At 37.5% G+C, this 24,784-nt stretch overlaps 1 protein-coding gene across 5 annotated transcripts; it reads left to right on the forward strand.

The window, feature by feature from the left end:
- Positions 1-59: 59 nt before the first annotated feature.
- Positions 60-22,983, forward strand: LOC124163513 (U4/U6 small nuclear ribonucleoprotein Prp3). 5 transcript variants are annotated; one of them, XM_046540472.1, is made up of 16 exons: positions 94-138; positions 219-242; positions 357-537; positions 739-905; positions 1,960-2,091; positions 3,691-3,944; positions 9,478-9,580; positions 13,911-14,228; positions 14,706-14,894; positions 15,439-15,605; positions 16,180-16,265; positions 18,454-18,596; positions 19,068-19,282; positions 20,826-20,972; positions 21,063-21,153; positions 22,139-22,983. In XM_046540472.1, exons 3-16 carry the CDS (start codon positions 387-389, stop codon positions 22,292-22,294), a joined length of 2,319 nt encoding a protein of 772 aa, XP_046396428.1. In that variant the 5' UTR covers positions 94-138; positions 219-242; positions 357-386; the 3' UTR covers positions 22,295-22,983. The 5 variants fall into 5 exon arrangements, with proteins under 5 accessions (XP_046396427.1, XP_046396428.1, XP_046396430.1 ...); XM_046540471.1 differs by lacking the exon at positions 219-242 and having other exon boundaries at positions 60-138; XM_046540474.1 differs by lacking the exon at positions 219-242 and having other exon boundaries at positions 111-134.
- The last annotated feature ends 1,801 nt before the right edge of the window (positions 22,984-24,784 follow it).

The raw sequence follows: 24,784 nt of genomic DNA on the forward strand, positions 1-24,784 counted from the left end.
AAAGCTATTGTATCGATCTATCGTACCGCCTGTATATCGATATTTTCGTAGTCAAAACAAGATAATATCGTTGACCGCTCCACATTTCGTAAAGATTGTTTTCGTCAGTTGTCGTGTGGTCTGTGTTTAATTAAGTTGGTTTGTATTTTAATCATATTTTGACAAATTACTGTGCTAGAAAAGAATTTAAAGTTATGCTTTTCAACTCTTTCTTGAAGTGAAATCAGTGGAAAGGACGTGAGGTCTGTTTTGCCGTGTAACGAGCAAATAGTAAAAGAAGTTGCCTTTCAGTTTAACGCTGTTATTGTTTGCGAAGTAGCTGTTATTTATTTCACTGGAGAATATTGTACTTTCAGAATTTGAAAAGAGCAAGTTAAGGATACAAAATGACTACGTATTTGTCGCGTAAGGACATCGAGGAGATGAAGCCTTCTCTGGATAAAACGGTGCAGAAATTTTTAGGATTCAATGAGCCTTCACTTGTGACCGCTGCGATTAACTGCCTTGTATCTGGGTACGACCGGAGGAAAACCACTGGTAAGAAAACCCTATAATTTTATATAAGTGTTATCATTGCATGGGGAAAACAGCAATTGAGTGGTACCTAATTGCCATATTGACCTGATTGAGATTATGAAATTTGTTCATTTTGTTTCAGTTGAAGAGTGACTGTAAAATGTTATGGAATTATTCGAGTGTTGAATATAGTTTAATGTTATATGATATCCTTATTTACAGATAAATTGGCGTCATTGCTTGATAACCAAAAGGCATCACGTTTAACCGATAAAATATTTGATATGATTGAAGAAACTAAAGGTATTACTGTTCCAAACCAATCTCAGAATAATTCTTCATCTTCACAAAGTCGGTCCTCGAAAAAAAGAACTCGAGACGGAAATGAGGTAAGTTGTGGATGATACAAGCGTGAATCGCTATGAAGTTTCTAGGAACAAAATTTGATTTCTAAGTACTCAATAATGAGTTCCCTGATAGCAATCATATGTTGTTAAATTATCGCAATAATCATTATTTAAAAGAGGGCTACCTGTTCAACCTAGGTAGTTAATAGTAGTAGTGAAATATTGTGCAAAGTAACATCTAAAGTAGCTCTGAACCACAAGTTCAATGAAAATAAAAACACTATCATTCTGTCAATAATTTATAATTTTAAGCATTTATCTTCTGAATTCGGTGTGTTAGTTGTCTTCATTCATGAGGACGGGAGAGTCGTGTTCATGGCTACCTTAACGTGTATTGTCCATGAGTCCACAGTTATATTGCTATGTTTGTTGAACTCATACTCATCCATTTAAAATAATTTATTTTTTCAGTTAATTTAGAGATGAGAATTTATAAATGAGCTTATTTTTTTGGAATTTTTGTGTGTCCAGGAACTGGCTGGTATATATTTCTCATGGATGTGATCTTGAAAGGTGTTATATTTAATTGTATTGGGGGATATCGCCTTATGCTTGTCATAGTTTAGGCAGAGAATGAAGTCTCAGACTTGTAGGCCTGGTTCCAGAGTTAATTCCATGCAGGCCCACTAGTTTCTGTTACCGTTGTTGCCTAGATGAAACTTATCACAGAGAATATCTAAAATGGCCCCTTAAATTATAATACTTAATAATATGTTTGCTCAGATGCATAGTTTTCCTCAACTTTGAGGTAAATTGCTGTAATTAATGAATTACTGGCATTTAAAGTAAAGGCATTCAGGTTTAGCACCACATCTGAAATGGATCCCATAACTTTATCACTTGGTACTGGTATATATATTTCACATTGGAATCTAAGGTGGTTCACTTTGTTATTGTAATTTAACTTAAATAATGCAGTCTAGAATTTTATTCATGATACAGCCATTTTTAAAGGTCCTTGAAAGAGGGCATGTGTTGAAAATTGCCTGGGTTGTAGCGAATTTATTCATTGATTAGATTTGTGTCTGTCATCTAGGGGGAAGACGCAGGCAGCACCACTAACTCTGTGTCCAAAGAAGAGAAGCGTTCTAAAACTTCGGATGATGATGCATCGGCTACTCTTCCTCCTGTTGGCCAACCCAGTCCAGGGCAGCTGACTGCTTTACAGGTTAGTTTGTTGGGCTGCAAGACCTATTTAGAGACTGGTATCCATTCATTCATGCTGCTCATTTTCCTTTATATTTTTGTTTTGCTTCTTAGCTTTTAAATCTTTTATGTAGTAGACTTTAGTTCCTGATGGGTTTGAGTAACACTGGATTTGACGTGTGATATGAGCGGAGCTTTTGAAAATTTCTTATTTTGCTATTTATGTTTCCACTTGCACAATATGCCAACATTTATGTGATCCTATGCCTTATTAATGCCTCAATTGCATTTACAACATTTACATATACAGTAAAACCTCTATACAATTTTTTGGGACCAGAAAAACCATGACCTCAATGTAGGGAGTTTCGTTGTATGGAGGTGATTAATGGGTTGCATCGTCACAGGGGCTTCCAAGTGTTCCGTGTGATTTTTGATTCAAGTCTTGTAAATTCATTCAACTTGCTTAGTTCACATTAAAAATGTTTCCTTTTGCAATGATTAACAGTATTATTTCTTATCATCAAATACTGTGGTTGTCACCTCATGATTTTCAATCTCCATATTTCTAATTGAAATTATTGTTTTTCTCATTCATTCCTTGAGTAATTCAGCTAGTATTTGAATCCACACCTTGTTGCTATTCATCCAGTAATTACCTCTTTGTACTTCACAAGTACAATCACATGAGAAAAAACTTTTAAGCCAGGTTTTCCTTTTTTCATTCCTATGCACAACATCTCTTATTTTAAAATGTGCACCACTTGCAGGCTAATGCTGTTAAAATAGAATAATCAGTCGCAAAAGTACAATCACATGAGTTAAATGTGCCTTACATCAGAAATAAAAATAACAAAAACACTTATAAGAATAGATCTCACTCCTTATCATGTCTTTTATGACACTAGAAGACCTGTGTCTAAATCAAGTGGACGATCGGAGATCGCTGTTCCGAAAGCTCTAGTTGCACCGGTAATATTTCATGCTAATAATTTGAAATGGAGATGTTTTGAGTTGGACGCAGCAAGAAATCTAACTTAGCGCATCCACGGAGCTCTCCTAAGTGTTACAATAATGGTCCACCTGCCTCTCAAAAATAAAATCCAATACTGAAAGGTAATATGAAACCATTTTAGAGGAAAAAAATGGAGCTCCACCATTCCCAGGGTCTTGGGAATTTAACCCAATACAAAAAGTAATCTAATGCGATTTAATAAGGGAAAATTAAGCTTCATCCTAACCACTTGTGCTCCTGCAAATGTAACCCAATACACGAAGGTAATCTGATAGGATGATCGGTTGACATCGTCTTATCTTATCTGTGCCTCAAAGTAAAGATCAAATGGTTGTGGTTCTTGAAGTTAAGATCAAGTGAAAATGTTTGCAGAACTGGGCATAGGAGCAATCAACAGGGTTTTTAACAAAGACACCATTTTTTTTATTCTTATCCAATGCAGTAATCATGTAGGATTAACCTGGAATTTTGTAAAATTTCGGTGGAAACCCGGAAATTATGCATGAATTTTCCTGCTTTGATTGGGTGGACACCCTTGTGTATTTTCACCCCAGTATTTGAAAGGCTGCCTCATAACTTGATATATCTTCTTCTCTATTGAATCAGATCAAGGAAATGATGGCCAATGCTCAGAGGATGATCGAGGAGAGGAAAAAGGCGCTGACAATGCTGCGTGTGGGTGAGACTGGGGGTGGTGGGGGAGGGGGCATCTCATCTGCTGCGCCACCTGCGGACCTCTTTTCTGACATCCAAGTGCGATCGTCGTCCAACTCTTCCTCTGCCCCTCCCTCCTCCTCTTCTTCCACTTCCTCCTCCAACAGGCGGTCAGAAAGTGAAGGTGGTGGTTCTCGAAGTAACGGGTAAGCTTTCGATCTGCTCTGCCCTCCTTTGCATGCCATAAAATAATAATTTCAGGCCGTTTCGGTGTGTATGACATATTTGTTCCAGATGCTTCTGAATCTGAGGGATTCAGCCTTGGTTCATGGACCATTACTGGTGTAATACCTAAGCCTTCCTTTTTCATCAAACTTTCCCCTGTATTAGCGACTTATGAGCAGGCACAAAATCCAGTCAGTACGTAGCCGTGTCAGTGGTCTGGCTGAGATAGTGTTTTCCTCTCTCGGATTTAGAGGATGCCCATTTGGCCCAGTATTCAGCCTCTTACTGAGTAATTTCATGTAGTCGTCCAAGAAATGAGGTGGTGACATGAAATTTTGTCAATCATTTGGCTAGTGTAGCGGGCATGAATTTGGTGATATTTTTGCCACCGAGGACACTTGTGCAATTTGTCAAACACCACTTATTTAATGTAGGTTTTCCTCTTTTTTTCTGATACATCCTGGTGAAGGCTGACCAGATTTTGTGTTCCCATGTAAGTCTCTTCATTGTAATATACCAGCTATAATCAGAATAAATCAAAACTGTTTTAAATGTGTCGAAAGTATGGTGAAGTGTACTGTGGAGCAATATTAGTTGTGCAAGTTTCACAGGTCAAACACTTTTGAATAGCTTGATTTGAGCCTAGCTGCTCCTCTCTCTTGTGGAAACTTTCTGTGGAAGAAGCTAATGGTTCACACCTCTCTCTGGTCATGAGAATTAATGGATGGAATTCTTTCCTTTAAGTGGTCCATAAACCAATTATGGCTGTTCATCTCCCTGCAGTTACAAATTTTGCTTTTCTCTAGTGGAGTTTACATCTCGCAAAAATGGTATGGAAGGTTACAAATTCCAAGAAAGGTTGGTTGACCAATTCTGGATCTGGAATTTTTGAAGAGTTTTTCTGTTGGGATCATTTTCATTTTCTTTGCTGAATTTACACTTTTTCAGCAATGGATGGAACATGAAAATAAAGAAATATACAAGATTTACATTTTAATTGTGGAAATAAAGCGCTCAAAAGCAACTCATTAAAAATTTGTGACATGTAAGTAAACATTTTCGTGTATGGATCATTATAAATAAAAGTATCTTTTTGTTTCAGCTGATATTTGTTCAGTGTAACTTTTGTGGAAATGCTTTCTCATGATATTTCTTGTTTTTCCCAAACTATGCTTTGTTTTGATGTTTATGAAAGTGTATTTGCTTTATTGTATCAATTTTGAGAGATTATTTCTTTACAATCAAGTGCTATTATATTTGGTTAACGGATATTCATATGTTAAATTCAGTTGGGCCATTATAAAAATTTATGGTATCATATGTTGAAATTGAAGTTGTTTAATGAATAATCACCTATACCTTATCTTCAAGCAAAATCTTGATCATTAATTGTTATAAGTAGTCATTCATGTCCTATGTGTAGCATTGATAATTCCTGCTAGGCTGTCATCAAAACCCCTTCTCCTGGGATAAATTTCTTGTGCTTTGATTAATCTTCCCATTTGTCCTGTTTATCTCTTATGAAGAATTCCATTGTTTCTGTTCCGTAGTAACTAATGAAGCTATAACCCAATGGATGTAGCTGCTGCAAGTTAATATGTCTGGTGACAAGTAGTTCAAATGGCAATTATAGTTAGAAGGAAAATTGTCTGCAAAACTGATAGCTACTCCTAGGCTAGTCTTCCATGGCACATGTTTCCCATTCTTCTACCAATTGATGATTGTCTTTGGCAATTAGAAAACAGATTTTGGAGATATTTTTCCTTCTGACCTTAATTGGAATTTGGATTCTCTGTGTTACTCCAATTAGTAGCTTAATTATAAATGCTTCAAAATGAACGATACATGTCAGCTGTCACCAGAGAGAATTTCTCCGTCAGGAAGTTCCTGAGGTAAAGAGAACAATAGTCATACCTCATTGCAGTCTACAGTACTCCTGAAGTACATGTTGTGGTACTCATCTCTTTTGGAGAAACCTCACTGTGTGTAGCTAACGATGATGATGGTATGGGTGTAGATTAAGAAATGGTCATCATTCATGTGTGAACTCAGGGAAAAAATCTGTGAGAATCTGGCACGTTCTGCTACAACCTCTAGTGGAAATTGGTCCATTGTAAGTTGTAATTATTGCAGTTTCCATGATTCTGATTGTGGGTATTTTGGTGCAAAATGGAAAAAATAAAAGAGTTCTCTTGCGTTTGAAGCCAGGTAAAGGGCTATAGAGACAATAGGGGATGAACACTCTTTGAAATAGTTCAGGGAAAGAGCATTCAACATGAAGTACGATCTACTTTCTGTAAGGAAAGGAGCATAGAAATTAGAAAAACCTAATAAGGGCCTATATTTGCTGTATGTTTCTGAATGATAGAGAGGCTTGAACTTTGGAATCATCAGAGAAGTGAAATATGGGGCTGACCCAAAAATAACCAGATGGAAATTGCTGTGCGTGCCAGCCTTATAGTTTGGAATTCTCCCACCACATAGGTGATAATTCACCCTTTCTAAGTCAGTATGAAAATCAGCGTGGCTTTAGACAGTTGTAGGGAGTCCCTGTGACAGTGTTAGTTCGAAGAGTTTTTCGGCCTTTTTGAATTTGGGAATGGCTGATATTGGTTGATATGCGAGAGCAGCTGGCAGTGTTGAAATTTATTTCCACTCTGTGGAAGTGTGTCCGATGCGGTTGATATGTTGTGTACAGCTTACAAAAGAACATGCTTTGAAAAGAACTCAAAAGTACGAGTGGTATTCGCAATTATAAGTTGGTAACATGTCCATGGAAGACATTCAATGCCCGACCGACCTTCCAAGTCCAGAACTGATGAGAATGTGAAGAAAATTTGATGCGTTGTGCACAAGGATAGCAGGAGTACTATTGAAGAACTCGGTGAACAATCTGGTATTCTGGCCCATTTTAGCTCAAGATTTGCAAATTAGATGAATCGTGGTGAAATTTATCCATCGCTTGTTGACTCCTGATTAAACCGTTTTTGGCAATCCATGTGCTCCATGTGAAACCACTTTCTTACCCACTCTACTCACCAGATCTCGCACCTTTTGATTGCTTTTTCTTTGCCCAGATGAAATGGGTGATGAAAGTTAAGCGCTTTGATGACATTCTGGAGGTGAAAAGAGAATCAAAGGGGGCACTGAAAGGCATAGGAAAGGATGAGTGCCAAAGGTGTTTTGCACAATCGAAAAAACGTATGAACCAATGTATCAGTGTTAATGGCAATAGAGTACTTTGAAAGGTGACTAATTTTTGTAGCTCAAAAAAATAAATTCTGAATTTTTAAAATTTCCTCTGGTTATATTTGTACCCCCCCTCATAATAAAAGCTTTCAAAATATGGTACTTCAGAGGAATGATTAAAATCATTCAATGGATTAGAATCACTAAATGGAGAGAGCAGTGAGGAAGTCCTTAGACCATAGGGAATGAAGAGACATCTTCTGGAAATTTTAAATAGACTGAATTACTTAATCAGCTGCATCATGAATCATGTGATGTACTTCAAACTTGCCTTGTGAATGGCCTTGAAATCGTAAGGACTTGTTGCTCCATTTTCTCCCATGTACTATTATGTCATTTGTATTGTTATTCATGTTAGGTGTAAATGATAAAAATCATTTGTAACTATTAATTCTTTACATGACATATTTAGTACTTAAAAATAAAAAAAGATAGTTTTGGATTAAGCACTATGCAATAGATCGCATTTTTTGTTATTAAGAATGTGAAGGAAAAGAAATATGTTTACATGAATAGATAAGCTGATGAGTGAATTGTTGCATAAAATCAATCTTAAGTCTGAATCACACGATCATTTTTCCCATCCCTTAGGAGGGACAGCTTCAGTGATTGTGGAAAAAATGACAATTTCTCGCAATCATTTTCCACAATGGCTCAAGGAATGGGCTTTCTATCACTCGGCATGTCCTTTTTTTTGTCCCTGAAATCATAGCTGGCACCACCCTTCAGCCAATCAGAATGTAAGGCTGCTAACATTGATTGTAATGCCACTCTTGGCATTCAACTGAATGAAAGTTGTATTTACAGAAAGTGATGGAAAAAGCAATTGGAAAGGGATATGTAGTAGGAATGACTGTGTGATTCAGAAAATTATAGGTCGAGTCATCACTCTTTTGATCGCTGCAAGCCTATCACAAGAGCTATCACTCTGGAGGACGGAAAAAATGATAATGTAATTCAGGCTTAGCATTGCTAACATCAATGATGATGGTGAACTGATACGTTCCCTGTTAAGCGACCACCTTGGTGGGTTATACACAACCCCTATCTCTCAGGAGGATAAATTGATAATATGCCCGCCAGGAGGCAATGGATTTTTCAAAAATTAGCTATAGCAAGGTGCACATGTGAGCGTGCTTGTCATATTTTGTATGTCATATATTTTGGCAGAAGTCATTCCGCAAGGGCAGAAGACTTTTGATTCTGCTGCAGCACCACCTTTGGCAAGAAGGTCTCAGACCAAGAATTTCACCGTTTTGTGTGAAGAGCAGTTGGGTACTTACTGATGAGTCTTGACCTCAAATCCGTGGCAGTTAAAGGCTTTTCACTCCTTCAGCACAAATTTTCATTGTGCATAGGAAACGGCCCACCAGCCTTGAATGCGTGAACTTTCGTGTCTGTGGCTAAGTATAGGTTGAGCTCTACCCTCACCTATCACATCCTGCTGTTGAGTTGTCACCCTGAATAAGTGATCTAAAGGCTTCCCTTGATTTGACCTTGGAACTCTTAGATCATTGGGCAAACTTTATATTTACCCACTAGGCCACCACACTTCAAAAAAAGAGAATATTAAGATATTCTTTAATTACCAGATCTTTACCTATAGTTAAACCCTGTGTAAACCATGTATGCATTCCATCTGTATTATTAGTTTGGTAGAATTTAGTAACAGACTTTCCCATAGTGTATTGAAGTAGCCAATGTGTGTGTGATAGTGGCCAGTGTATTATTTAAAAAAATATGTAACGAAAAACTTCCTAGTCCCACTCAGTTATCCTGCGGTAATGTTGCTTTTTGCATCCTCATGTTGTTCAAGATTTGAAATTCCAATCATATTTTAATCAAATAGTGTATAAAAATCAAAAGTATTTGCTGAAATACTGTCAGTATCCTGTCACCTAATGCAAGAAGGTATACCGCATTGTATGTATGTCATCTACTCTTCTGTGTACTTCTATAGGTAATATTTTAATAGCTGTGGGATTAAACTTGAAGCCTTCTCTCTTAATTTTTTTCCAATTTTAATTATACATATTTGTGATTAATTTATTTAAAGGGTAATACTGCCCCTTGTGTTCACATACATACATGAATGAGTTTTGGCCCAACTGAATATTATTTTTGTCAATTGTGCACTTATGGCTCTGAAAATGCATCTCTATGGCAGTGTCTTTATTATGTCGATTACAATTGTTGCATTGATTATTGCTCTGTGTGTCAGATATTTGTGGAAAAGTTCTAACAACTTGTCAATCCTGCCTTCAGCTCCAGTTCATCATCCAGTCGGCCTTCATCATCTTCATCAAGTTCACGAACAGCACAGCCACCTGTTGACACGGATAAAGCAAGGAAAATAGCGGAGTTGCAGGTATGCTGCACCGATACAATGTTAATAGTCTTTACCATGGATTCTCATGGTATTGAGATATGATTGTATCGATTAGTTGCTTGGCACTTTAGTTTTCTATCAGTTAGTTACTTGTATGTCTGTTGATGAGGTTTGAGGCATCTATACTAGTGTATATAGCTTTGGCTACACACTTGATGTGTGGCAGAGTTATCTTAGATGCGTAATGAAATTTATCTAATTTGTGGCAGATCAATGGGGGAGGCTAAGGGAGATATAGCCTTCCCCTTGAATATCCAATTTACACTAGATAGAATGCCAATTTTTGTTCTGCTTACTTTTGAGTTTGCTTTTGAGTTTACTGCTACTGGGAGTTTACCCCATTCTTACTACCCTTACCCGTTGTCTCAATCCTGGATCCGCTACTGAATCTAATTATCATATTACATTTACATACTATTTTTCTTCAATACATGTTGACTCTTCTTAAGCTAACTGTGGAGAAGTAAGAATCAATATGAATCCTCAATCAGTGGCGGTTTGCCCATAAGGACTCTCGGACGCCGCCCCTCCCAAATATTTGAAAAAGTAAAAAAAATAAATATCCATTAATTTATAATTATACATCTGATTAATCAAAGCGTTTTTTCAGTCCCATACATCGAAAGTGTTGGAAAAACACGAAAAGAAATAGCGCGAGAAGTTCGTATTTGTAGCCGTGGGGCGCTGGCCAGAACGTCCAAATCCATCCCCATGCAGTTATATGGAGAGTGGTAGTGGTGGGGGCCGCTGGTGCTATGACGCGTCTAACGTTGTGTCTTATGGAAGTCTTGGGACGTCGTCCGAAAATGCGCAGAGCGACGAGTGAGCTGACATCGCTGCGCAGGCCGGCGGGCGTATAATCTGGCGTCTACTTGGTGCTGCCACAGAAAAGGGGCGTACGGAATCAGAATGGTCACTATACTGGGTGTAGTTATACGATTTTAATTTTTAATTACTGGTAGGTATTGCTACAGTAAATAAATTTTCCCATTATGCTTGCGTTTTTTGGTGTTTGAATTCCGGAACACATAAAATCCAACCAGTTAAAGGCCGTATTGACGAAGGAAAACTATTCTCTAGTATTTGACACAGTTCTGTTATGATTACGAATTTCAAGAACCTTGGGGAAACTAATATTATAATATTTAGGCCTTAACAATGTATTCATATCTTCCCGATGATTAGAAATGCGGTACCTATTTTTCAGATAAATTTATCAAAAGACCTGCAGTATTAGGAAAAATCAGCTAACATTCCCCACTGATTTATAATTTAAGAAATAGTTGCGTGCGTGAAAGGGTGAAGGATTAAATATAATTTAAATCGTTAAGCGCGACTTTAAATAGAGTCATTCAATTAATGTCATGAAGTGCCGCGTACAATGCACCTTTTGTGTGTAGGTTCATCATTTTTCTAGCCGTCCTTGTTGTATTAGTTCATGTTCACCTAATTCCTCCGCGGCAGAGCGGTAGCTGTCTGACGGAAAATGCCCACTTGGGTCTGATTTATGTGGCCTCGAAGAGTTCATATCAATGCGGAAATCCTTACAGCTCCCATCTGTGGCTCAGTCGAGTCGTCTTCTTTTACGATCTAGAACTTATTTTCTATTATATCATGGCAATGATTTCGAAGACACGGTTATTCCAAATGCGACCCGTTGGCGTCTCGTGTGTTTACCACATATGAATCTTAGACTCAAGGAGATGGTCCGTGACGTCCTTTGTTTGCTTGAATGCCTTTGCTGACCTTAAATTCGTCCCTCAGCTGAATCAGCATTAGTGGACCACGACTTCTAACTCCCTTGAGTCTTCCTTATAGTAACGGCAAGACTCTCGGAAAGAACGGAGTGAAATGAGTTCAGACATCATTTTTGAGGGGTTAACTGTGCTTAATTGCCGATTAAGAAGTTTCTTAGTGCTGTGTGTACATTCAAGAAGACAATTTTGAATTAATCAACAGTGCTCGTTTTTTTAAGGGAAATATAGGGAAAAATTGTCCCAATTCTGTGTCCAGGCACCTTGTTCTTTTTGTTCGTATTTTTCGTCGGCCTATTTTGTGTCGTCCCTTGTTTATTTATAGACTAGTGCCCTTGCCATGTGTTTAATCAGAAAGAAATTGTTGTCCAGCGCTGATTTCAACGAACGTGTAATTGATCACTTTGCTGGACAGAATGAAAGAAGGATGGACTTTTGCAATATAACGAAAGGCCTGTGAGTATTTCATATTTTGTTTAAAATGTGTGAGAAATGTTTAATTGTTGATTTTAAATCATACTTTATTCAAGAAGCAACGCGAACACCGCCATCAAAGTTTACATCTGCAATAGCAAAGCGCGCGCATTCTAGTAGTGTTTGTTGCCTAGTGGAAGTCAGTGACACTCTCCTCCCTCCTCAGGTGTTACAAGTGTCATTGCTACCTAAATCATTGCAAATGTTGAATAGATTTGACAAATAACGCATTATGATTGAAAAACGAACACCATAAGTGTATTGCGGGCATATCCGCACGAAGAATGTAGGCGCTAAAACCTAAAGTTACGTATTTTCGTTTGTATTTGCAAAATATCGCAGCAAATATATTTTTAGTCTTCAAGATCATTGATCAGTATCATCGAGAGTCCGGACTAAGCCGATCAGTATGACCGAGAGTCTACTGTATTTAGTATTTATTAATCAAGCTTTATTAGGAAAACTAGGTATTTTTGTTGAAAAAAACGGAACGTATGGCATCACAGAATTTAATTCCTAGATAGCCGTAAAAACTTAATAAAATACACGAAATATTAAAAAATTATGACCCCCCGGTGGAGTGCGCCCCCCCTAGCATTTGACTCACGAGCCGCCACTGTCCTCAATGCCATAAAAATCTTGAAATCTGGGAATTATTCTTGAATTTTCAGGAGGTGGAAATTCACATGAATCATTGATAAATTTCTGATTGACGTCGGGACTTAATCATAACTCCAAATCATCATCATTATTTGGGCCATCAATATCTTCTCTAGGACTTGGTGTTGTATTTTTAGCAGAATATAATACGAGCAAAGTAATACATACATGTAACGAGTAAACTTGTCAACTGTACAGGTTCCCAGTTATTTACACCAATGATGCAATTCACCACAAAATCCATCATCATCAATGAATCATTTGGCATAGCCAAGATTTGAATGCAGATCACCGAATTACCTTTCTGAAATTCACCTTCAATAGTCTGAAATTTACCTGGGAGGGCCATAGCTAGGTGGTTTAATTGGTAAGATATGTGACTGGCAATGAGGAGATCTGGGTTCAAATCCCGGGTAAGCCAAATGATTTTTCTTGTGGCAAAATTCATTCTTCTGTAATTAATGCAAGTGCAGTCCTGGACTAAAAAATGAACTACATTATTGCTGATAAAGTCTGATGTGTGATTTTTTACTTTATAAGTTGTTGTGGTAGTGGTTTATTTCATTTTTTCTGTTAAAGTTGGCATCTACCTTTGCTTTTTCATGAACAACCCATTTTCACACCTTTCAGATGCTCTCACCAAGTATACTCGGCCATTAAAATATCCAAATTTAGAACTATGTATCAAAAACATACACACTTTTAGGGTCATTACGTGCCTCAATTACACCTGTGATACAATATTTATGTACTGGTCGTATTAAATTTAGCTCTTTCAATGATGAAGAAAAAATACTAAACCCTCACATTGTATGGACTTTCATATTATGGTATCACTGAAATGCATTCAATTTTGGAGCCCATTTAGATATAGGAGGATCGTTCTCTGTATGATGCAATTTTAAAAGATTACTACCGGAATATTAATCACTTGGGTCTATTAATGTTAGTTGAAGTGTGTCCAGTGAATCAGTTGAATCAAATATGTAGTGGCATAAAGAATGCTATCATAAAAAAATAGAGATCACAAGCACCAATAAAGTCTCTTATGCCAATTTTTACTCAGATATTCTTCTAAATCCAATCAAAACTGTGAATACACTCAAAATGAGGACCATATACCATCATGCACTTTAAAACTAGTGTGATATTGTAGATGTCAGGCATTGTGAAGTATGGTGAAGTCATGAAAATTTTATTCATTCATTATGTCTTCATTTACTAACTGAATCAGTTAGTTATGATGGATAAAATTAATATTGGAATGATTTCTAAATTTTCGTTTGTACTTGAAATTAATAATGCTCTCTGAATGTCATACTGCTTAAGAAAATATCTGCAATATCGGAAATTTTTTTCAGGGAATGTAATGTCATCATTCTTGTAGCCAAAATGCTGATGCTCCCAATCCTCCCTTACAGGCTCAGATCCAGTCAAAGCTGTCGTCAGGACTGTTGTCAATGGCTGCAGCCGCAGGAGTGCAAAGACAGCAGCAACAGGCACTAGTCCTGGGGCAGCAGATGGCCGCAATGGCGGCGCAACAAGGGCCTCACCGCCTGCCTCCCCCTCCCCTCATGGCTGTTGTCACAGGCATGGCCCACCGTCCCACAATGCAACAACAGCAACCGAAGCACGTGCCCCAGCCCAAGCCTGCTCCACTCATCCTCGACTCGGAGGGACGAACGGTGGATGTCACGGGCAAGGAAGTGCAGCTCACCCATCGCATGCCCACTCTTAAGGTACCAGCTCTAAAGCCTATTCCAATCATCTAGGCATCAGGGGGAGGAAGCATGCTTGGGGAATTGTAGTTATGTCATGGCACTTTATGAGGGATGTATAGAATAGCTTCAATTATTCATCCAAATCATGCAAAAGCCATAATTGATAATCTAAAGAAAAATATTATCCTTGCAGAACCTTAATTTAAATTATTTGGCATAGCATTAGCTGATGTAATGAGCAATAATCTAAATATTTTCAGTTTCAATTCTTTATTTGCTCATTGAAAAAACACAACTGAGATATTGAATTGTAAATTTAACCATTAGAAAAATGAAAGAACAAATTTTCTTATTCTTTCATTTGATTATCATCAGTAATTATATTTTCCTTTATAATAAAGATTTTAATGATAATATTACTATTTTTTCCTTCATGTCAAATATAACTTTTCATCATTCATGACTAAAAATTTAATAAGGTTTTGTATTCTTTAGGCAAATATAAGGGCCAAGAAAAGGGAGGAATTTCGACAGCAGTTGCAAGAAAGGGCTGCCGAAGATCTCTCAGAGACTACATTTTTTGATAGCCGATTAGGCAATAAGCCTCCCGTCCGAGGGAAAAGAGCCCTACGTTTCCATGAGCCTGGGAAATTCACTCAAATGGCTGATCGGATGCGTGTCAAGGTAATGTGAATAACAATCTAATGCCGTAAAGGAGTGACTGATATTAATTAGGGATGGTAAGATTGTACATTTCACATCCAAATATCCACAGTTCGCTGTATTCAAATTCACCATAAAAATAGATCTGGATGCAGCATTATTAATAGTGCTTTAATTGAATTAGCATCCTTTTTAAGGGAGTAAAAAATCAAGAGTTCCTAATCACTAATTGTATGCATTGCTGCTGTGTGGTGCCTTGCCCAAATCATAAGATGACATGTATGTAATGTGAAAAGTAATCCTGGGTATCCATCCCTAATTCTGAATAGAACTATTGAACTTTAAGTCGAGTTCTTAAATTTAGATGATATGGGCATCCAGTTCTTATTAATATCTTTTTCCCTTGCTCAATTGGCACAATTTTACTGCCAATTGTTTTTGTTCTAAGCCATGATGTAATAGGTGGAGAAACTTCTAAGTTATTATTTAAAGTATATGACAACTTATGTTAATTTTGAATTAGATTTGTATTATTTTGTTGCATTGAATGTTGTCTCTGATTTAGGCCCAGCTGGAAAAGTTGCAAAATGAAATATCACAGATAGCCCGAAAAACGGGAATAACGTCAGCAACCAAATTGGCATTGATTGCCCCAAAGGCTGAGGCTACGGAGGATGAGATACCTGACTCTGAATGGTGGGACTCGGTCATTTTGCGTCCAGATTGTGACAAGTAAGTTATAACAGTAGGGTAAGTATTCATGTTCTTTTTGATTCTGTTAGATGTATTTGACCCTTAAAAATGTAATCAGTAAATTATAAATTACATCTAGCGTGACTGCTTCAATTTTTGAGGTTAGAAATAAACTTTTTAGTTTAGCTCCTATTTCTGGCAAGATTTTGTGAATAATGATGATAGATTAATTACAATATATCTTAATATTGTGTTCTGAATCATTTTACCCGTGCTATTTATGTGACAATAAATGTTCATTAGATTAGTTTGTCACTAGACAAGAAATATTTCATTGGATTCTACCAATATGTATTTTATTTTAAACCTTATTCAACTTAGAATAAAGAAATGCCCTGATATTTCGTGATTGCATGAATCAGTATTTTCGATTTATGGATGAAACCACAAGGTAGTTAGGCAAAGCAATTTTAAAATTCATTCAAACTGATCTCTTATGGGGCACATCCCCATCAACAGAGTGGTTGAGTTTTCGAAAAATTAATTAATCTGATTTTTATTGTAAATCAGTCTCAATTTTCCTACATTTTGTGTTATGTTGCTCTATTTCCAGGTATGAGGAGATCAATGGGAAGATTGGAATCAGGCCAGAGGGTGTCACTAATCTCGTTGAACATCCAACACAAATGAGACCTCCCAGTAAGTGACACCAGCTCTTAAATTTATGGCCACAAAGTTTCTCGACACATAAATGCACTGAAATTTTGGTGTGGGCAATTTTCTCCAGTAGGATTATTTCCTCTGTTATCTTTATTTTCTAATCAAAGAACAGTTTATGATTTCCTGTGGAAAAGCAATAAAAGTTTCATGAAAAATTATGTGCATGTTCCCCTCAAATAAGCTTTGGTAATACAATTGAGGACCTCAAATCCGGAATTCAGAAACCCGGAAAACCAGTAATCTGGAATGTTTGAAAATTCCTGTGTAGTGTTTCGACTTGGCACCCCTAGGCACCACTCTCCGAGCTTTGTTCTGGGACGCGTGGGAAGTTAGCCAGGGTTCCCACTCAACCGTGAAAACCTTAAAACCGTGAATAAGCCGTGAATTTCGTCTACCGTGAAAAAACCTGGAAATAGTCGTGAATTTCATCATAAAACCTTAAAAATCTCTCAAACTTATAGAAAAAGAACTACAATTGACAGATCAAAAGAAAAAATGATATTTCAATCATGTTTCAAGGCCGAGCCTCATACAGACACTGTCTACCCATTCATCTGCACACGTATATTCGAAGTGCAATAATTGGTCCTTGTGCAATAGCACTTTCATTGTGTGTGAATTCACGGTGCCTGTCGCGGTTGATAAATTTTTAGTTAACGTGCGGGCGGTGATTGTTACGTCATCAATATTTCTGCCTATAATGGCTTATCAACAGACCGTGAATTTGACGATATTTATTCCGTGAAAACATGGAAAAAACCGTGAATTTTATAATTTAGTTAGAGTGGGAACCGTGTTAGCACATGCTATGAACATACGCTAGCAACCCAGGCAGGGACACATGGGGATCTCAAATATTGAGCACAAGAGTCTGAACGCATTTATAAATTAATTTATCAGCAAAATATACCATGAAGACCAGAAAAACCAGAAATCCAGAAACCCTTTGGCCCCAAGCTTTCCAGATTTGAGGTCCTCAACTGCATAAGATTTTCTGCTTAGCAACATCATCACTTAAATTACAGAATAAATAAATGACTTCTCATTTTCCATGCTATATTGTGTAATTTGATACTCTCAATTGGAGTGGATTAATATTAATGTATTTCCTTGTTAATTGATATTGAATTAAAAAGATAATTCAGAAAATGATATTCATAACCATCATCATCATCAATAGCCATCAATCTTAAGATTGGTTTGATGCAGCTTTCCGTGCAATGCCTGTTGATGTGGATGATAAAATTGTCCAGTCTTCTATCCAAGGTTTTCAAAAGTATATTCGCTCTTGCTCTTCTGAGAATGTACTCATAATTCACAGCTTCTTTCCTTTTGATCTTCATCATTCTTCTGTATCACTGCAATTCGAAACTTTCCAACCTTGATTTCTCTGCTCCTGCATTCCTCTTTACCAGAAATAAGTATTCTCAAAAATAAGTAGTCGTGAATTGTTTCCTTCTGCTACTAATAATCAATTGAATTTGTGATTTGAAGATCCACTAATCCAACACCTAATAGCTGGGGGCCTCCCTGCTGAATCTTGACGAAAGTTTTAGGAGGGTATTTCGAGGGTCTAATATCTGCCATGTAAAGGCTCTGGCTTCCTTTGAATACTTCAAATCGTTGGACTCAATATCTTACTGTCACAGGTGAAGGTTTAAGAAAGGACAGGACCCTGATTCTGGTCATACTCGATAGTATTGTTGTCCTCAATGAAACAATGACAGGGCGGGTTGCTTAGTGTGCATTCCTACTGCTTTAAGGGTCCTGGGTTTGAATCTCAGGTACAGCTTTAAGACACTTACCGAAACTAACCTTCGGGTTCGGGTTGAAGCATCCAGCGAGTGGTTGAAAAATTAATCCCGTGAAATTTCAAAGCACTGCAATTAACTAGTAACTTAGTATAGAATCACATACACAAGTGGGTATTTACACCTAGAGTGAAATTTTCCACGGAGAAATCATTGGCATTGCCAGTATTTCAATTCTGATCACCCGATTGCTTGTCAGGTATGTTAGAGGCTATCAGGAGATCTCGGTTTGAATCCCGGCAAAGGCAAATCATTTTTTCGTGGAAAATTTTATCCTTTGGGTAAATCTGTGATATTCTTTTTGGCCTTTGACTTCATTTATTTGATGTGGCTAATTGTTGTTTCCTTTGTGGCAGCTGATCCTTTGAAGCCCGTCTACATGCCAGTGTTCCTCACAAAGAAGGAGAGGAAAAAGTTGAGACGACAGAATCGACGTGAGGCATGGAAGGAGGAGCAGGAGAAAATTCGTCTAGGCCTTGAGCCTCCACCTGAACCTAAGGTATGTGCTAATAGATTATATTTTATCATTGTATAATAGTTTAAATGACCATGGAAAATATGGGAAAGCTAAATAATGTCCGGGAAATTTCAATAATTCTCTTAGAAATCTCCCTTCATGGCACTGTAAGGTACCTGTACCATCACATTATATGTAATCATGTGTGTACCTTATTATTGCCTTACTTTAGTAAAAAAAACTTAATTTTGAATTAAAGTAAGGGAATATGATTTTGCCCTCCAGCAAAATTATTTTATTGCAAAAGAATTTGCTGGAGAGATTAACCATCATATTTTTACCATTTTGAGTACAACCTTGGACACATATGTACTTAATTTTATTCTTTGTAAACTTGAACCTTTCCTCTTTCTGAAATATGTTGTTCTTGCCATCCAGTGTGAGCGAAAGTACCTCGTATATCATCCTGAATTCTCTAGTTTTGAATGAAAGTGTCTATGATTTTCGTTTCAGCTCCGAATGTCAAATTTGATGAGGGTGCTTGGCACAGAGGCTGTAGCAGATCCCACGAAGATCGAGGGGCAGGTGCGAGAGCAAATGGCTAAGCGTCTGGCAGCGCACAGGGAAGCAAATGCAGCGAGGGCCCTTACAGCGCAGCAGAAGAAGGACAAGAGAGCGCGCAAGATACAAGAAGATGTGTCTCTTGGAGTGAATGTAGCCATTTACAGGTGCATATGCTCAAAAGTCATTAAAGTCGTGAAGGAGCTGCTCCCTCTCTCATGATTGCTTGAAATTCGTATGCCCAAATTCTAGCCTGGGCTTGAGCTCTACCCTCACCTATCCCAAACAATCTTCCAATTGAATCACTTACTGTGCCATAGAGTACAAGAAATGGTGGTACGTAGATCACACATGATAGATGTCAGCAGTATATTCAATATTGTTTGATATTCATTATTGTTTTGAGCTCCGGTTGTCGCTTTTTCTCCACCTGGTGAGGCAGACCAAAACAAAGCAGCAGAAAAGAGGAAGTGTCTCAATGCCGCGCACTGTTGCCACATTGTGCATAGTAATGCACAGTACAGTGCCGGTCATTTAAAGGAACTGTGCCAACAGCCAAGTAGTACAGGAAATACTATGGAGCCAAAGATTTTTAAAAGTATATGATCCAGCGTAGAAACAAATTCTCTTTTATATGCTTTTTGTTGCATTGAAATTGATTGCTTCGTTTGGACACTAGGGCTGGTGTCTTGCTTTTTTTTTTACAGACAGTAGTGAATTTGCTAAGGAAAATAATGTCAGCATTTCTCACTGGGCTTACTGACTTATTGGTTGAGTGCTTGACTTGTGGTCGTAAGTTCAAATCTTGGGTGTAGCCTTTAACACACCCAAAGTAAAATCCTTGAAGTTTGAAATTTCTAAGGCAAAGAAAAGAGCCGCATTCCATAATGGTGTGAATTTTTATGGTGTAGACTAGTCCAGGATGATTTTTACCAGTACTTCATCAAACTTCTGGTTGAAACACTGAGTGAAACACAATGTGAAAAAAAGCAGTGGCAATAATTACTTTTTTGATTTACTAGTCTACTTTCTTGGTTTAGTGTAATCAGAATCCCTGACTCTTTAATTAGCCCAGAAAGTATTTTGTTTAAATTAGAGTTTGCAACATGTGACACACATTGCCTAATTCTAAGCTAGCATGTTAAAAATATGGCTGCCTTTACTTATTTTAATTAATCAGATGTGAAAAAATCGACAAGAGACTTACAAGGGAAGTTTAAAATTAAAAAAAAGATTTTAGGTATCTTCCTCCTTGTGGTGGAGCACAAAACTCAACTCCTTGTTTGAATGGGACTCAGCAAGAGGTTTAGGAGCCAAGAGATGATCACTAATGCTCCTTTCTGAACATTTGGCAATTCTGCTCCAAACTACCATGGCAGTTTATAAGTCAAATCAGTGTGGTAAAAGAGCACTTAAGTGAATCCATTTTTTGCTGGTTCAACTCCAGCTTGATTCCTCGCTTTATCTGGCTCTGTTTAAACTCTGGAATTAATATTTATTGCCCTTATGTAGAGTCTCAGAAGTCTTTGGGTATGAAACGCCCAAAGTTGGGTTGTCCATAACCCTGTGACCACTTATGGTTCACAGTGATGAGTGCTGAAATGAATCTCCTATCAAGCATCAAGGCAGCTACTTATTTTCATCTAGCTTTCCGTCTTGTCTAAATTATAAAGTTATATTAATGACTGTCGATTTTTTTTTGTTTTCTAGGGTAAAGGATCTCACTAACCCCGCTAAGAAGTTCAAAGTCGAGGCCAATGCAAAGCAGCTTACAATGACTGGATGTGTTGTGTTGTTCAGGGACTGTAACGTCATTGCTGTTGAAGGTGGCTTAAAGCAACAGAAACATTACAAGAGGTAGAATGCCTTTGCTACGTATCATGATTTAAATGGGCTGGTCCTGTAAGTTACTCGGTACTAGTTATGGTTTTTTTTTCTCATTTGCAGGTTGATGCTACACCGCATCAAGTGGGAAGAGGATATGACAAAGGACCTTGAGGGAAAGGAAACTCCAAACAAATGCCATCTAGTGTGGGAGGTTAGTAACTACCTTATCTTCTACTGTAGTCCAGGCATTGAAGCTTTTCCCCTCTGAATTCTTTGAAACTTAACCAATTGTCTTGAAAGTTTGTGCATAGTTGGAGAATGTGTCATCAAACATTATTGGCATAGTACCAATTGATGCTTCCACCGTTGGGTTGGTTGTCAGCCTTTCCCAAGGGTGGAAAGTTTTTTTTCTGGAAATAACCCAAGGGATTGATAGACAACCAAGTTTTAGCATTAATGCAGTATTTTGAATATTTTTTTCGATTGAAAACTTACAATTTTTATGAAAAAAAATGTTTTGATAGTTTTTCACAAACTAAAATACTCAATGAAATGAAAAATTGTCATAGCCAAATGAGTTAAATGAAAAAAAGTAGCTCATTCAAAGAAAAGCAAACAAAATAATCATCCTTCAAAAGGTAAGTAAAAAAAACATATCTTTGGGAAACGTAATTAATCAGTTTTTAGTGCTCAGGAATAATATAATCTTAAATAAATAAAGAAGGCTTTTATTTGACTTTTGCAAATATCAATCTGAAGAAAAAAAAACCTTTTCCCATCACTAGTTTGAATACTCTGATGCCTCTTCTTACTACAGCCATGATCGGAGGTATTTTTTCTCACAAATTGGATATATATTTAAATATTTGTAGATACTCATCTGAAGAAGTATTTGTGGATTCCGGCACACAATATGTCATGAATTGAAATTGATGTTTCACCTTTTGAAGAACTCAATTCTGATTCTAGGTCACTGATCACAATGCATTGAAATGATAATACATACTGTCGTATTATCACAAAAGGTAGCCTCCACAGCTGTTCATGATAAGTTTGTCAATATGTACAAAACCTGAAATAAATGTTAGTGGCTAATGTTTGCCTGATCATCGACAATCCTCACTAATAAATAATGTACATATTTATTGTGTGTTACTCACTGATTCATTATTGTTATGTAACTGATTTTCTCACAGGGATTCACGAAGCAGAGGAACTTTGGGGAGCTCAAGTTCAAAGTGTGCCCGACAGAGAAAGTGGCCCGGGAACATTTCAAGAAGCACTCAGTCGAGCATTACTGGGACTTGGCTTACAGTGGAGCTGTCATGGAGACGGCAGACACTCCTCTCTAGGGCTCACCAGTCCAGGATGCTTGCAAATCATGGTTTTCCCATCCTCAAGTTTTCTGGGGCCAGTTGTGCTCTTTTCTTCAAGTGAATGTTGAATTGTGTTCGACCCCAGTGCTTGAGGCCATCATTTGGAAATGGGTCTTGCCCACCACCATTTTCCTGACACTATATTTCATGTTAGGCATCTGTCTCTCATCTTAGTGAATGGTGTGCCCAAGACTTGAGCTGCTAAGCTGTGCCTTAAATGGCTTGTTCGCTCATCAAATAGGTCAGTTTATCATGTTTTCATAGATCAAATCAGTTAGGAGAAGTGACAAATTCTCCTCTAGTGCTGGTCATGAAATTGAAGCCATTTTCTTGGGCTTCGGGTGTACTTTATAATTTTGGGAGCAACTTTGTGCTGTCATTGTCATCAATTTACTTTTGTGAGCTTTGTTGTCAAATTACCTTGTAATTCCATTGCTAATCAAAAGGGATTTATTGATAATTCCTTGACACCACTCATAAAGTCATCTTCAAAAATGCTTGGCAGGCATTATCAACTTGTAATTAAGTAAGTTTTTTGGCTCTGGTATGAAGAGTCTCTGTTTTTTTTGAGAATTTGTTGAAAATAAGGCTCATGCATTGTTGTAGGCATGGCAAAAAAATCATAAAAATGTCAATAAGAATAAAATGAGACGAGAAACATGAAATGTGTATAACTTTATGATCTGGATGTTGGCGAGAAAATGAGCCTGATAAAAATGGTGCCTATGAATAAGTGAAGACCCTTATTTATGTAGTACCAAAAGTATTAAGCTAGACAATGGTGGTAAAATATTTCATGTATTCAATATTTTGCGACACAGGACAAATGATGGATTTCTCTGAGCAGAACAGCAACCAGTTCAGACTTCAATAGCCTTTGAGTGAGTTGAAGAATACGTCTAAGATTTTAATACATGTGCTAATATGCAGGAAAATTATCATTACTGACTGACCACTTCTAGCAATATTTTTACCTCATCACTGTCTGCTGACTAATTCAGTCTGAAGGGATATTTGATACACACAGTTGCACAGTTGCATTTAAAACTTCTGCCAGCATCAAGAGTTTTTCTGGACATAATGAGTAAACCGTATTCATAATGAAAACTTTGAATCTGAGAAAATAATGAGGTTGGATATTAAAATTTGAGACTCTGGCAAATCTTGAGTCTGCTGCATACACCCTTAAATTATTAAGATCATAGATGAAATTTTAAGTGAGTAATACATCACAAAAAAGTCCAGTTGAGAGAAAGCAATATTTCTGTATAGGGAAGTTTATGGAAATGCAGCTAAATGTATTATATTATGCCTCTTGACCCATTTAACCGTCTGCATTTACATTGTACAATCCAGAAAAAACTAATAGGTCTTTCTATCATATGAAAAGTGGTCTCTAAGTAATGCAATTGCTTGTCCTTCAGTAACTTGCTCATTGTGGTAAACATATTAATGGAGGGGAAAGCATGTATGGATTATTGATAAAGAAAGAATTTATGAACGTTTTCCTCTACAAATTTTCCTTTGGTTTCTGTATCATTCTCTCTTTGCAAATATTGTGCTCTGGTTAATGAAATGTGAGGTAATTAAGGCACTGTTACCTATGTATCTTCCCAAAATAGGTGTGATTTACTCCTGGCACAAGATCTGGGCAAGCAGAGGTGTTTCTGGCAGTTAAGAATGTCCAGCATACCCCCTATGTTGATTAGGTTTAGTCTATCATGGGACCCATTGGTTGGTCATAGATGGACTTGTGTAATATTGCAGAGCCTACAGAGTGAACGGCAGTGAAATACCGTATTTCTCCGAATATAGTCCCCCCCCCTAATTTTGAGGCTTCAGTTTTGGGAAAAGTTCAAAAAATGTGTTTGAATATAGTCCCCCCCCCCCCTTACTTTTACCATAGGCATTTTTGGAAAAAAAGGGGGGACTATATTCAGACATATATGGTATACATGAATTGCCATGATAGAAAATTCCCCTTGACCGGGAATCGAACCACAGGCCTTTGGCTTTCTGGGCCATTGCCCAGACCACTATCATAGCAATTCATGTATTTACAGATGGACTTATTTTTGCATAGGTTGTCTTCTATGTATTGGCTGTCTATAGGTGGTGGTGAACTTGGTAGCCATTCACCAATTTAATTGTATTAGGTTGAGGGGTAGTTGAGGAATGCGGGAAGTCACTACTCAGGTTCTCTGAACTGGTGGAGTATACTAGAGCACCCTCTATTGTGAGGCCCTCCCAGCACAGTACCTCTAAAATTCAGCATGAGCACCAGTCCATTTCCTGTCTTGATCCTGCTTAGTTCTAATGAATACATTGCCAACTGGAATTCAGACTTATGCTACAGTCTGCACACACAGTCACCTGGGATATCCCATTCAAGGGCATACCCAGGATCATAACTAGGGGGGAGGGGGCAAACCAAGTTGTGACATTAGTTTATGAGATTATTTCCTT

The sequence above is a fragment of the Ischnura elegans genome, chromosome 8, assembly GCF_921293095.1.
Source record: "Ischnura elegans chromosome 8, ioIscEleg1.1, whole genome shotgun sequence".
NCBI lineage: Eukaryota > Metazoa > Arthropoda > Insecta > Odonata > Coenagrionidae > Ischnura > Ischnura elegans.

What these genes read in the sequence shown, in the direction of transcription:
- LOC124163513 (XM_046540471.1), top strand. Translation starts at nt 387, where the DNA reads ATGACTACGTATTTGTCGCGTAAGGACATCGAGGAGATGAAGCCTTCT. An exon ending in GGAAAATAGCGGAGTTGCAG is followed by an intron (nt 9,581 to 13,910) that starts GTATGCTGCACC and finishes CCTCCCTTACAG; the next exon opens with GCTCAGATCCAGTCAAAGCT. An exon ending in ATCGCATGCCCACTCTTAAG is followed by an intron (nt 14,229 to 14,705) that starts GTACCAGCTCTA and finishes TGTATTCTTTAG; the next exon opens with GCAAATATAAGGGCCAAGAA.